The 13,782-nt window shown below is 39.8% G+C and overlaps 1 protein-coding gene across 1 annotated transcript in view; it reads right to left on the minus strand.

Annotated features, from left to right (window-relative positions):
- Positions 1-1,678: 1,678 nt before the first annotated feature.
- The window catches only part of LOC118120613 (gamma-aminobutyric acid receptor subunit gamma-3), a 36,518-nt gene continuing 24,414 nt past the window's right edge, over positions 1,679-13,782 (minus strand). Inside the window, exons 5-7 of the mRNA XM_047342768.1 lie at positions 13,131-13,283; positions 9,669-9,868; positions 1,679-7,583 (exon numbers count right to left, since the gene is read on the minus strand). Coding sequence (XP_047198724.1) covers positions 7,305-7,583; positions 9,669-9,868; positions 13,131-13,283 — 632 coding nt within the window. The 3' untranslated portion in view covers positions 1,679-7,304. The remainder of the gene's footprint in view (positions 7,584-9,668; positions 9,869-13,130; positions 13,284-13,782) is intronic.

Raw genomic sequence — 13,782 nt, forward strand, 5'->3', positions numbered from 1 at the left:
GCGTTAATTCTAACTTTGGCTTTTGCAATTACAAAACTTTACATAGTCCTTTAAAATGTTAACTAATCTTTGAACTTACCCCGAGTGGTACAGTATCTTATTCGCCTGCTTCAGCTTCAGATTAATCTTACTTGAACTAGAAATACCGCGGTTGTATGCCTTTGCCAATCAGCGCAGTTTCAGTCTACACACATTTTCCGTGACCTTTAACCTTTGACCACTGAAATCTAATCAGTTCATCATTGAGTCCCAGTGACAAGTGGTCAAAATTTGAAGAAATCTCCTAAAGACAGAATTGAGATATCATGATTAAGAGGAACAAAAACATGTTTTGTGAGACCACCATGACCTTGACCTTTGAGAACCAAAATCTCATCATTTAATCTGTGCTTCTAAGTGAACATTTCTGCCACATTTGAAAGGAATATCTCGAGGAGTTGAGATTCATGTATTCAAGATTCCAAAAACATGGTATGTGTGGCCACCGTGACCTTGTCCTCTGACCTTTGACCTTTGACCACCCAAATCTAATCAGTTAATGTTTGTACCAAATTTGAAGAAATTCCCCCCGGGTGTTCCTGTGATGTTGCGTTCGCAAAACCAGTAATGTGTCCTGTGAAGTTGAAGTTTGACCAACACGTTCTAATCAGTTCATCTGTGAGTCCAACTGAACTTTTGTGTCAAATTTGGGGAAAGTCCAATTGGTGTAGCATGTGTCATCAGTCACTCATGACCTCACGACTGCAGACTGTGTGTGACTTGTGTCAGGTCGATGAGGTGAACTGCACTGTGTCGACTTCAGGATTAGTTTAACTTGATTTGTGGACCGACTGTATTTGTAAACAGACCCACGTCTTTAAACCTTCTGCTGGGTCAGCACTTTTCACAGATCATTCTAATGATTGTTATTTATACTCTCTGTTGCAGCAGAACCCTGTTCTCTCCTTCTACTGTGGATATAACTGTTGACAGTTTTCATGAGAACAACATCAAGAACTGATGTGTTTGCACTTTATTAAATCATTTAGAGCCTCTTTAGGGATGTTTTATGTTCATGACTTTCACACTCACAACCCTGATTGTGTTATGTTATGTTAAAATATGTCTTACAGTGCATGTTCAGTGAAGAGACGCGTATTTTGCCTCTGTGGTGAAAGGACAAACATAATCGCATCATTTATTTATGGGTGTGAGCAAACAGTTTTCAGAAGGGAAACCCAATCATGTTACTTGTCTTTGCCTTTAGGTGAACATCCTTTATTGAATTTCGGACACGTACAATTGAATTTGAAGACAGACTCAGGCCCAATTTGTTTAGATTTTAGATTTGAAAAATATATTCCGCTCCTTTCCTCTAACAGGGCAATAACCTGCAGCCGATAAATGGTTCAGATATTTTGCTCAGGTGCAACTCTGGAGATCGGCAGTGATTTAATTTCTCTCCTGCTGGTTGTAAGTGGTTTATGAATACAGCAGTTCCCTAATAGTTCACATTATTCATTTCATCTGGTCCCAAATCTATTTTGACAAAGCTCTGGAGCTGTACAAAGAGAAGCTCAGGTCAGATATTGTCTGTCAGGCACATTTACTAATAAAACAATTCAGTCCAACTACCATCATAGCTTCAAGGTGAATGCATTTAAACAAATGACACTAAAAGTGCAAAATTGCACTGATGTACATTTATGAAAAAGCAAATCTTTATTTCATATTTTCTGGTCCTTGGTAGTAATGCACATTTCAGATATAAAAGAAACCATAGGTATGAAAATAGCATGGTCATCAGGGTTGAAATGTAGATAATGGAGGTGAAAAAGCAACATCTTCAAAATGTAATGATAATATAATAACCCCACTCACAGGACACTACGCTGTTGAGGAGTACAATCTCAACACTTGCACTGGACTTTACCATTGAGAAATGACATATCTAAGTCACACTGAAGCCACTAATATGTAAACACAAAGCAGAAAAGGTTGTACAGTTGAGTATTGTGTACACATCAGGTTAGATAGGCGATAATACATCAGTGGTGAGTCAACAGAAATATGACTCACCACTGTGGAAACACACTGTTTGGCTACAGAATGAAAGCTCGTGGTAGAAACACACTAGAGCTGCAGAGACGCCAAGTCAGAGCACGAGCTGTCAGTGAGATTTCTGCCACGGATAAAACAACAGCGGATGAAATGACAAAAACCATCTTCAAACACTTCTAGGCTAATTATTTCTGTTACGCTCATAGTTTGCAGATAAATGGCACTTCACAGTACAGCACTGAATATGTGGAAACTGAAGCCTGAAAAAAATCAATAGACAACAATTCCCCATCTATCAAAGTAAAAACTGGCACAGAAATGTCTTTGGCTTATTCATCACAGTAAAGCTGCTTTCAGACATGCACTGAACTCCAGAGAATCTCCGGAGGGGTTGTATGCGAGAACGCAAATGTCCGAGTGAGAGCCTCTGGACTTCCTGCTGAGTTTCTCCTGCCAGCCCCCCTCAGGAGAACGTCCGAAGGAGAACACAGCAGGTGATCTTCTGCAAGCAAGTGGGCATGTTGATAAAGCCTCTAACACGTGACAGACGTAAAAAAAATAAATAAAAGCATATATATCCGGATGAAAAAGTGCAGCCATACACGTAGAGGTCCCAGACGAAGATGTTAATCTCTGTACATTTTCCACAGTTCATGTCTGAAAACAGCTTGATGCTGAATGTGGCTTAGAACCAGTGCTGTCTTTGCACTGCGTTTATTGTTCTTGAAGTTGACACAAATTCCACTAACACTCTGAAAACTTTCAGTTTAAGTGACAAAACTTTCCAGATCACAGAATACACAACTTTCTTAGCAAGGGGTTAACACGGAACAACCGCAACAGACTGTTGAGTTTCATCTCTAAATGTCTGTCACTGGCTCGGCCCCCCTAGATGCCCCGTCTGCATAAATCCCGCTGATCCTTGCCACAGACGACACGGCGTCCAGAGCTGGTTCACCGCTTCAGTCTGCAGCCACACACATGCCCACACTACAGCCTGGGATCAAATCCCTCCCTGCAGTGCTTACCCTCTCTTCTGTCCCAGTGTCTGGAAAGATAATACCCGAAATGTCAACGGTCCAGCTGGAGAAACATGTTGCTTGAAATTAAGAGTGAATACAGAGAGGAGGTTGGGAATAACACAGCGGGGGCAGATCCGATGATCGAAAAACCAATGCGTCAATTTAACACATCGGAGGCACATTGAATTTATTTTGTCGAAATATATGATGCTTTGTATCTCATGGGGTTCCATGAATGTTCGATGTAGATCCCTTACATGAAAAGTAAGTAACCCACACTCAGAATTCTGTAATTGACCATGTTGGACAACGGGGTGGACCTATGTCCCATGGGAATCCCTTAACTAACATATGACAAAATCCTATTTAAAGTAGTATCAATAAAATCTTACAGAACATTTGATAATAATGAACTTTTGAAAACGTCCATACAACCATCTGGAGCCATGTTCACAATGACTCTTCAACTTTTTCTTTTCAGTCTTATTGAGTTAAATGTTACAGGAACTTTCTTGTGTCTGTTCGTGTTGTGTGTTTCGACAGTATTGCCTGATAATACAGAGTGAGACAAGAACGACTTTATTTGACACTCGGTGTGATTTTAACAGTCAGGGTCCATTTGGCAGAACACAGACTTATGGATGAATGCGATGCGGTGTGAGTCAGTCTGCGATGGAGCAGCCCGACATTATACGCCTCAACTCTTTCACTGTCATAAAGGCAAATGTGCCACAAACACAGTGTATGTTCTTGGAGAATGCAAAAGTTATTGTAAAGTATAGCACCACTCAGAACACCTTATTGCATCGTCCTTCATCTGTCAGCAGGAGGGAGTCAGAACACTTGCCGTTTTCACGTCGTGGCCGACAAAATGCCACATGCGGGAGTTTGACTTTTGTGGTTATATTAACATCTATGTTTTTTTTTTCCTTATCTTTATTAAACAGCTTGGTCTTTCAGTTTAAGAGCAGGACTCACTGATTTCACGTTCAGATTTTATAATGCTCTCACTCAAAACCCTGTGCTCTCACTCAAATATCCCTGGTTGTGTTTCGATTTTCTTGTGCTTCAGCTCTTCTCCTCACGCTGCTTCTGTGCATTTGTGAAACCTCTGCTCTCAGACTTCTTATTCTGCTCTCACATGTTTTTGTGCCACAAGTCTGTTAAATTTCCAGGTGTAGTGAAGCAAATGAAACTGCCCCACCCTCCTTTTGGTTACTTTTGCTGTTGGTACTTTTTTCCATAAAATACAAGTGGAAAACAAAAAGGATGTCTTTTTTGTTTTAATAGTTGCTAGCAACTTTTGCTGCTCCACATTGACCAGCAATCTACAGGACACCAACAGGAAGCTGGTGAATGCTGTGAAGGGCAGGAGTGCATGAACCTGGTTTAAATTACTGACCATATGGGACTCACAAAGACACACCCACAACGAGGGCGGGACAATTTCACTTGTCAACACTACATCTGTCATTCTATTGGTTGGGGAATTTTGAAAGATTTGCTGCACAGAGAAATTCTAGAGAGGAAGAAAAAAATCAAAGAGCAGAACAAAAAATCTGGGAACATATGTTTCACTTGCGCACAGAAGCAGATTGAGCTCGAGGAGAAGAGCTGAAGCAGGGCCGCAGGAAATCTAAACACAAGCCGGGTGAATTTGAGTGTGAGTGCAGGGTTTTGAGTGAGAGCAATACAAAATCCTGAAATCAATGAGTCCTGCTCTCGAACAAAACACACGCTCATGACTAAAGATAGAGAGATGAGAAAAAACCCATGAATGTCCAGTTTGTGGCACCAAAGAAAAGAACCAAAATGCCGTCAGTAGTTTGTGTATGTTAAGAAGATTTTGGGAGTGTGTGTCACTATCATATGTAGCTGCTTCCTGTTTGTCTTGTTTGCAGGCACATTGGGAAACACTTTGCACCAGAGCCGGCAGAGTGTACTGTCCTTCTCCATGTGGAACTACTGAGTGTACATACACACTGTGCTACTTTTCTTGCCTTAGGTTGCCATACTTTACTGTGTGCGCAATATAAAAACACATTAGTTTAAGTATTTTAGGGTTGTTGAAACATTCCTGAAAACATAAATGGGTTAGTGGGCACTAGCAAAATATTTGGCACATAAATAGCAAATCTAATGATACAAATAAAAGAGCTAAAAAATGGGGGTATAAAAAGTTCTACTTCAGTATTCTGCCCAAGGCAAAGAAGTGGCCTTCGCTGAAGTGAGGTCTTCCCCATGCTGAGGTTATTATGAGAGGTAAATATCTGCTGCTCGTCTTGGCTGTGGGCAGTCTACGCTAAGGCAGTTCAACGGTTGCTAATGCCAAGTCTAAACACAGGGAAATCAAATCAGGAAACAAACAGTCCACATTAAAACTATAAGTCTGTCTCTGGATGTATTAGAGCTTAATGAATGGTAATGGGTAAATTGTCTATTGCATGCAAACAAGAGTCAACAGCCAAACAGAGATGAATGGGATTATTATATTTCTGCCTGAGTTGATGCACAAATAACACCCATTATATTTAATTTGAGTGTCCTATTCAAGAACTGTGTTCTAAAACCGTAGGGTTTTTGTTAGTTTAAGAGCTGAAAGCAGAAAACTCAATTCTATGTCTATTCACTTTATATGGTATTTAATGTGCTAAGGGCTCTGCCATAGCTGCTGTGCAACATGCATGCATGGCATGAACATGTGTGGCATCTAGGAAAATAACAATTGAATTATGTGCTTGGCTGCCTTCGTTCTGAGGGTGTTTCATCTTTAACTGTGAAACAATGCAGTCAGCAGACTCCACACACAACTCCAATTTTTATGTCTGCACATAGCACAAGATTTCTTCTCTAACTGTACAACCTCTGAAACCTTAAGCATTGACATGGAAAGGTTAATACAGTCGTAATGTATGACCCAGATCAAATCAATAAACCACTCATTGATCTCCTTTCTCTTAAGGGAATAGTTTGAAATTTGGAAAATACGCTGATATCTCCCTTCTAAATAAAGAGAATGGTCTTTCTTTTTCTTTCCTTCTATCTGTCTCTCTATCTATGTGTCCTCAGTTAGTAGCGAAGCAAAGTAAGTAGCTAGTTAGCTTAGCATAAAGTATAGATACCCCTTATACATACCTTTAAAATGGTTTACACAATGTCCATATCAAAAAACTACCTCAACAGTGTGAAACTGTGGTGGGACAAATAAAAGTCATTTTAAACCATGACTCCAGAGTAAAATCACAAATAATTTAGATAAAATAAACATTGAAGTAATGATCCTATGCTGTAAAAAACCCTTTATGCTAAGCTTAGCCTAATGGATTCCGACTTTTTTATTCAGCAAGTATTTATCTTTGTGTTGGTGGATTAGCGTCAAATATAACAAAACTATTCCCTTAAAAGAAAGGTATTTTCAAAATCCTCTTATTGAGAGTGTGCACAAGGTTTCCCATGACAATTAAAAGGACATCCCCATAATAACTTTAACCTCTGGGTTCACACTGTGGACACCTCGGTGGACACCTCGGTGAGAGATTTGTCCCAGCTCGAACACTACATTAATACAATATAAAGAGCCATTTAAACATTGACTTCACGAAAATGTGCCAGTAAAGCACAAATGATTACTTCTGCTGTTCAGATCTTCCTCTTCCCTGGATACAATTTATTTATTGTGTATAAGCAGTAATATTGTTGCAAGCAGGAGGAATGAGTCATGTCTAATGGCTGAGAGTCCGTATGAACTTAATGGTTCTTCATGTTGTTCTTATAAAAAACGCCTGTTTTATAAATGTATCTCAAAGCTCTGAATGAGAGAAGCCATAATCAGTCAAAACCAGGCTCTTTTAATTATCACTTTATAAATAATGTCTCCCTGATTATTGTAGCAGATAGTATCTACCCCTCCAGAGGAAGGCACTATGAATGGTTTGAGTGTCATTGGAGTTTCATCAACTGGATTTGACTGATGGCTGGATAATAACGTGTCTGTACATTCCCTACGACACAGGTCATCCTCCTGACTGAGAAGTTTGGAGTCCTTCTCTGTCTATGTATTGTCATGGCAGACAGTCCATCCTGTCCTCACTGCCGCCCTGTTTGGCACAGGCCTACTGACAAACGCTGGTTTCCAGGTGCCACAACAAAGAGTTAATTTGGTGTTACCTTGTATTACACTTGAATTTCTTCTGTTAAATTGTGCTGTCCTCCGTTTGAAAGCAAACAGGCTCCTGCAGAGTGCTAAAGGTAGAGATAGCCCACCCAGTAGACCACGTTGAACAGTAAGAAGGAGGTGGGGAAAAAGACGCGCGAGTACGCATCCAGTTCAAGTAGATCTATGTGGATGCGTCCTTTTCTCCACCCACCTTCTTTACACTCCTCGAAGCAGCAGAAGAAGCTCTGGCAGTCTTTTCCATCCAGACACTCGTAGACACAAGCGTCCTCAAAGTCCTGCCAGTACAGGGAGTTGTTCAGAGTGATGACGGTGTGTGGAGATCGCATGTCCAGGACGGAGTAGTTCTGAGGAGACAGAGTGACAGTCCTAATAAAGCCCATGGAGCAAAAACTTTGCTGGTGCAGATTAGATGGTTTATAGTTTTTTTTGTGTAAACTTGAATAGGCCTATTTTCCCAGTCATACACCAGCAATGTGGTATAAAACTTCCATAAAGTTTACTCAGACGGATAAAAATAGTCAAACTCTTTTTACCAGGGTCAGTTTTCCTGCTTATTCACACCAGACTTAATGCCTCGCAAATATTCAGTGTCTCCCATTTTCATTGATGCTGAAGCATGTTGGTTTGATCTCATGGCTCCAGAATTCACCTTTGTTCCACTGTAGCTGTGTGGATCATGGCTGACTCGTGCACTTCACCTCCTTGTTTAGTGATGCACAATATGACACCAGCAGACTACAAAGTGGAGCAGCGACCTCACAGACTGTTTACAGTTGGTGGTCGCTCTGGTAACTGGTTATTATTATCCACATTGAAACAAAGACATCACATCTGAATGTAGGAACATTTGACTGAACACAAGATTTATGTGACTGTACCGTTAATCCCTACTAGAGGTCAACCATAAATATATATACAATGCAAAGAAATGTATAAATATATATTTTATATAGGCTATACTATTTAATATTGATCGTAAATGCATAAATACTCAGCAATTTAGACAATTGCTGCGTATTTTTGCATTTACATGGTCACGGTTATGCCCCAATTAATTATCTAATGGAAATGTTTGCAGTATTATTATATTAGGTGCATCAAAATATAGAATATTAATCACATGCAGGAAAATAAATCTCAGGGATAAACCACTACATGAAGACGCCTGAGAAATCCAGTCATAGTTTTCTTGATTATGAAATAAATCCTACATCAAACAAACACTCCAGATTACCTATGGAGGTGGTTTGACAAAATTATCCTATATTTTGATTTAAAGTACAGTGAAAACAGGCTAATTTGGAATAAAAAAGTTCATACTAATATTGTCACAGTTCAATTCAGAGCTATACATTTAAAGATTCAGTGTGTATGATTTAGGTGAAAGGGATCTACTGGCAGAAATTGAACATAAAATAATCCTAGTGATGTTTTCAATAGTGTGTTTCATCCAAATTGTACGAATTGTTGTTTTCTTTAACTTAGAACGGGCCATTTATATTGAAATACTTTATCGGGAGTGGGTCCCCTCTGTGGAGGACGCCATGTTTTTTTACAGTAGTCCAAACTGGACAAAACCTGAAAAAAACCCTATTAAGAGGGGGAAAAGAACATGGAAACCTCAGAGAGAGCCACATGTGAGGGATCCCTCTCCCAGGACGGACAGAAGTGTAATAGATGCCATGTGTAATGGAGAACATCAGAAAAATAGTATTTGATACTGAGTATATAATATACTGAGTAGGTATATTGTATATCAAGCAGTCTTGTTGTAATCATAGTCCACAACCAGATGCCACCATAATCCACAATCCATCATCATGATCCACTGCCGCCATCAGGGTTCACCATCGGCTGCCACCGCGATCAATGTCCACCACCATTCTCCACAATCAGAAGCCAACATGATACAGGATCCGCCATTACAACTGACGGCTACCACAGGTTCTCTTTCATGTTTGGAAGGGGAGGGTGAAGTGAGGGGTCTTCAGCTGCAACATGCAACTTCACCACTAGATGTCACTAAATTCTACACACTGAACCTTTAATGTTCCTGTAATTGAAGCTTTGAGTGATTTTAGGCTCTGCTCTGCTCTGGGCTCTCCTCCTTTAGTTGTTGATGGGCTAGAAAAGGCCCCTCAGTCTTGTAAGCCTGTTCAGACTGATGCAGTGTCCCTTAACATAGTGACAGTCTTATCAGAAGAGCTTATAAAAGGCAACAGCATCACATCATCTCAACGCTGAACTGTGTTCTCACTTCAGCCTTGTGATAATCAAGCCAAAGCATTATCAAAAAATCTTACTGTACCTAATAGCATCATCTCAATCTGCATGTTATCATTTCCTTATAAGTTAATCAGTGGATTCATTTAAGGAATGCCTTTAGGGAATATTGATTTAACAGATGTGTATGGAAAATATCAACTTACTGGTCGTCTAGGCTTCATACAGCTGAGTCTTCTGGCACTGTTTGAGTAGTAATTCAATGTTGCATACTCCATCAGAGCAGCGAAGACAAACAGGAAGCAGACAGTGACGAACAGGTCCATGGCAGTGACATAAGACACTCTGGGTAATGACGTCCTGGCCACAGTACTGAGAGTAGTCATAGTCAGAACTGTGGTGATACCTGAGGGTCAGAAGAGAGGACGAACCGATGTTAGGACTGCTCAGATGTAGTGATGGAAATTCACAATCTTTAGGCTGGTTCTGTCATATTTACACACATCCTTCTCCCTCAAACCGAAGCTGGTCTTGATAAATGTTTTTACTCACTTTCTGTGATGTAACATTTGTTCCCTTTGACATTCAAATCTCAAGAGAGACCAACATTGCAGGACAAACTGTGAACAATCAAACAACACACAAAATAAAATCTCGTCATTGTTTAAGTGCAAAATCAAACTGACTGAATTTTAAAAATGAAAACGTTCAGCAGTGACAAGCAGGATGACGATAACAGAAAGTAAGTGGATCCTGGTCAATTGAAGTATTTTACGGATCTGTGCTGTATTTGCCTGGAGACCATCATCTCTGGAATGAGATGCACACTTTATTTTTCTTAGCATAGAGAGAACGTAGACTCCATAAAAACCTTGTTGAATATCATGAGTGATAAAGCTCAAATATTGTCAATAAAAAGCTATCGTGGATAAAGGTTTTCAGACAACTTGTTGCCGTGTCCCACATTTGCTACACTCTGACAGAGCTTAACGATTAATCATTTTTATAATAATAATTTGATGCCTGCAAAATGAATCAGCAGCTATACTTTGTTATAAGTTTATCAATTTGCATTATTTCCATTCATTTTTTGTTTTATTTTGACATGCAGTAACACTTCCTGTCCCTTCAGTTCCTGAACACTGCATCAACTTCACCTGTACCTGCCTAGTTCCTGTCCCTGCATTTCCCACAAGGGAACCCCGTATATGGTGGGCTCTGTGTAGCTGCCAGTTCCAGGTTGTGTTTGCTACCTCATGGTTGAAGGCCCTACACTTACACCAGTTTGCCTTATGTGCCCTCATGCTCATCTTAGATGGAGAACATTCCCTGCTAAACATTAGCACATTACAGATGCCCTTGTAGCCATGTTAGAATTTAGCTTAAAGAGCTGCTGTCTCTGCTTCCCATTGCTTTACTAAGTTGTGAAAGCAAACAATTGCCTATTTCATCCAGCAGACATGGTAACCATTAGAATTTATGGCCAATATCCACTCTCCTTTTAGCATTTTTTTTCCCGCCATCTTGTGCTGATGGTGTCATTTTGGAGCCAGAGTCTGTGCAGTATTGTGGAACTGGAACCGTGGCGTCGAGGTCCCATCGATGAACGCGCTCAACCAATCGCAAGTAAGTCTCAGCTGTCAATCATCACATTTCACCCCATTTTCATAGCATCAAATGAATAATTGGAACCAAATTAGAAACATGAACACTTAAGCATATATCAGTGTGATATGAACTACCTAAAATGACTTAAGTTTGTTGTTTTTGATTTACTTTTGGGGATGTTGATGTTTATCACTATGACCGACCTCTTTGACAAAATACTGTATATGTTAGTCCTCTGATCCTTGGAGGAAATGTGGGGATAGGGTGCTGTAAAAAAAACTGTAATGGTAAAACTGTAGATTCATCTAGTTTAGGATTCTCTGGGTTACTGCATGGAGTCCACCTCTCTTTTATTATTAAGAGAACCATATCTTTATCTTAACTGGGCAAATTAGCTGCCAAGCTAGAAGGGCTCTCATTCTGATGAACAGCAGATGTTTCTGAATTCACTCAGATTGACAGGCATTTCTGAATGATTTAATTTTCTCCTCTCCCTGTCCTCCATAGCATGTGGGAAAAAAAACCCATCTGTGACTGTTTCACTGAGGTTCCCATGGTAACAAGCTGGCCCCATCTATTTCAGGCGGACATCTCACACTTTTCCTTTAGCCTCTGCTTGCAACAGTGATTACCCCTACCTGCCTTCTGCTGACACACAGATTCTACAGTCTTTAATCTTTACGATAGAATAAGCTTTGGATTTAGAGAGGGAAAAGTCTGGGACACATGTATCTCTACTGACGGGCAGCTTGATGTGGATGTAACTGTTAGGTTTGCCATATAATGTGCCACACAATGGATGAGATGGCAGCTGGTTGAGGGCACAATGTATGAGACGGCTTAACCTACAAGCTGGTTTACTGTGTGATAACTTGCTACAGTGCTTAGTTATAGCGTCATGTTTGTGCCACATTAGTGAGTGTGCAGTGGGACTCTCGCAAGCACATACTTTATATTTTATATTATATTAATATTAATCTGAGCAAACAAAAAATTGTCCTGTGTGTGCCCAACTCTGCCTGAGCGCTCCCTTGAGTTGGCACAGCGTACTTATATCACAAAATCAGCCAATCACAGACTGGGAGGAAGCAATTCTGTTCGGCTGTTTTACGTCCAATCAGGCTGCTTCCACAAGAAGCAAGCAAGGGATTTTTTAAAAGAATGAGCTTGTATTCAGAGTTGAGCGGAAAAATATGCTACTCGCTCAGAAAAGTCCCAATGAGGGCTCACTTATACTTATACCCATACTTAGTACAGTTCAATATTATATTATTGTGACTCACACCTGAAGTGAAAGGTTTGCTTCCTGGCACTGACTCACTCCAGTTCTTTATTACATGTAAGTGGCTTCATCTTTTCTCCCACATGGTCTCAGTTTGCCCTTGTACCTTTACAATTAAGGTCCATTCATTGTCTTCATTCCTTCTCCTGATTTACAAGCAATTGTTCATGATGCTTTGAAGAAAAGATGACACTCTCATTCATTTTCTACCTTTATCCCTCTTCATCAGTGGGGAATGTAGTTTAGAGCACAGTGTGAGCAGATGAAACAACAGCAGGGCTGAGTGGTTCACTGTGAGTAGTGGCTGATGTTTTCCTCATACTCAAATTATTCCAAAGCAAAAAAACATAATTTCTTAAATTTTTAAGCCTTAAACTTTGAAGTTGGTGTATTTTTAACTGAAGGGCTCAGCAAACGCATCTCCACTGAAACATATGAATGTTGGATAAAATATAAACAGAAAAAAGGGAAAAGAAAGACTGAAATCAGTTACCTTAACCAGAATGTTCCACAGGACTGCAACAACAACAAATAGAGTGTGTACACAGAAGGGGAAAAGCACAACAAAACAGAAGAAGAAGCAGATGGAGTGACGCAAGTTAAGTGGCAAATAAATATCCACATAGTAAAGATAATGACACATAAAAACGAAGCATATTCAAAGCAAAACATGGTTAAAATGGAAGTTCAAAAATGTTGACTCAAAAGCAGAGTTTCAGACACACACACATTGTCCTGGTGTGGATAGAGCTACTGAACCGCAGTGAGTCCACAGTACCTAAAGCCGTTCTGGCTGGCGTGGCGTCCTTTTTGATCCAGAAGGACACCCAGGAGAGGACCACGGTGAGGATGCAGGGGATGTAAGTCTGGATGGTGAAGTAGCCCATTCTCCTGCTCAGGTCAAAGTACACCGTCATCACCACATAGTCCCCTGTGGCCACAACAGCAGAGCTCGGTGTCAAACTTTGCAGACACACACACATGCCTGCTGACATAAACTAGAAACTCTGTTCTGTTATGTATATAAAAATCTATACTCTATACTTAAAATATCTTCTTATAAATGTGAAGTATTTATTATTCATTATAATCATTATAATATTTTGTTTTACTATGTAACGACTATAATCATTAACATGCAGTGCTGTGTATATTGTAACACATGTTTCTCTCTCCAGCTGATTTCAGATAATGTTATTTGTAAGAAATGATTGGTTTATTAATTTGATAGGAAACCGTGCTCATTAATCAACAAACCAAATACTGTAAATTAAACAGAGTTGGCTTTATTAGCCATTTTTCCACTGTTGTCCCCAACCAGTTTTTAAAAGGCAACCTGAAAAACAATAAAATTACCTGTCTTATGTAATTAGTAAAAAAGGCACTTACTTATAGCACTTTGTAGTTTGGCTTTTTGAAGACTAATTGTA

This window comes from Hippoglossus stenolepis, chromosome 14, assembly GCF_022539355.2.
Source record: "Hippoglossus stenolepis isolate QCI-W04-F060 chromosome 14, HSTE1.2, whole genome shotgun sequence".
Taxonomy (NCBI): Eukaryota; Metazoa; Chordata; class Actinopteri; order Pleuronectiformes; family Pleuronectidae; genus Hippoglossus; species Hippoglossus stenolepis.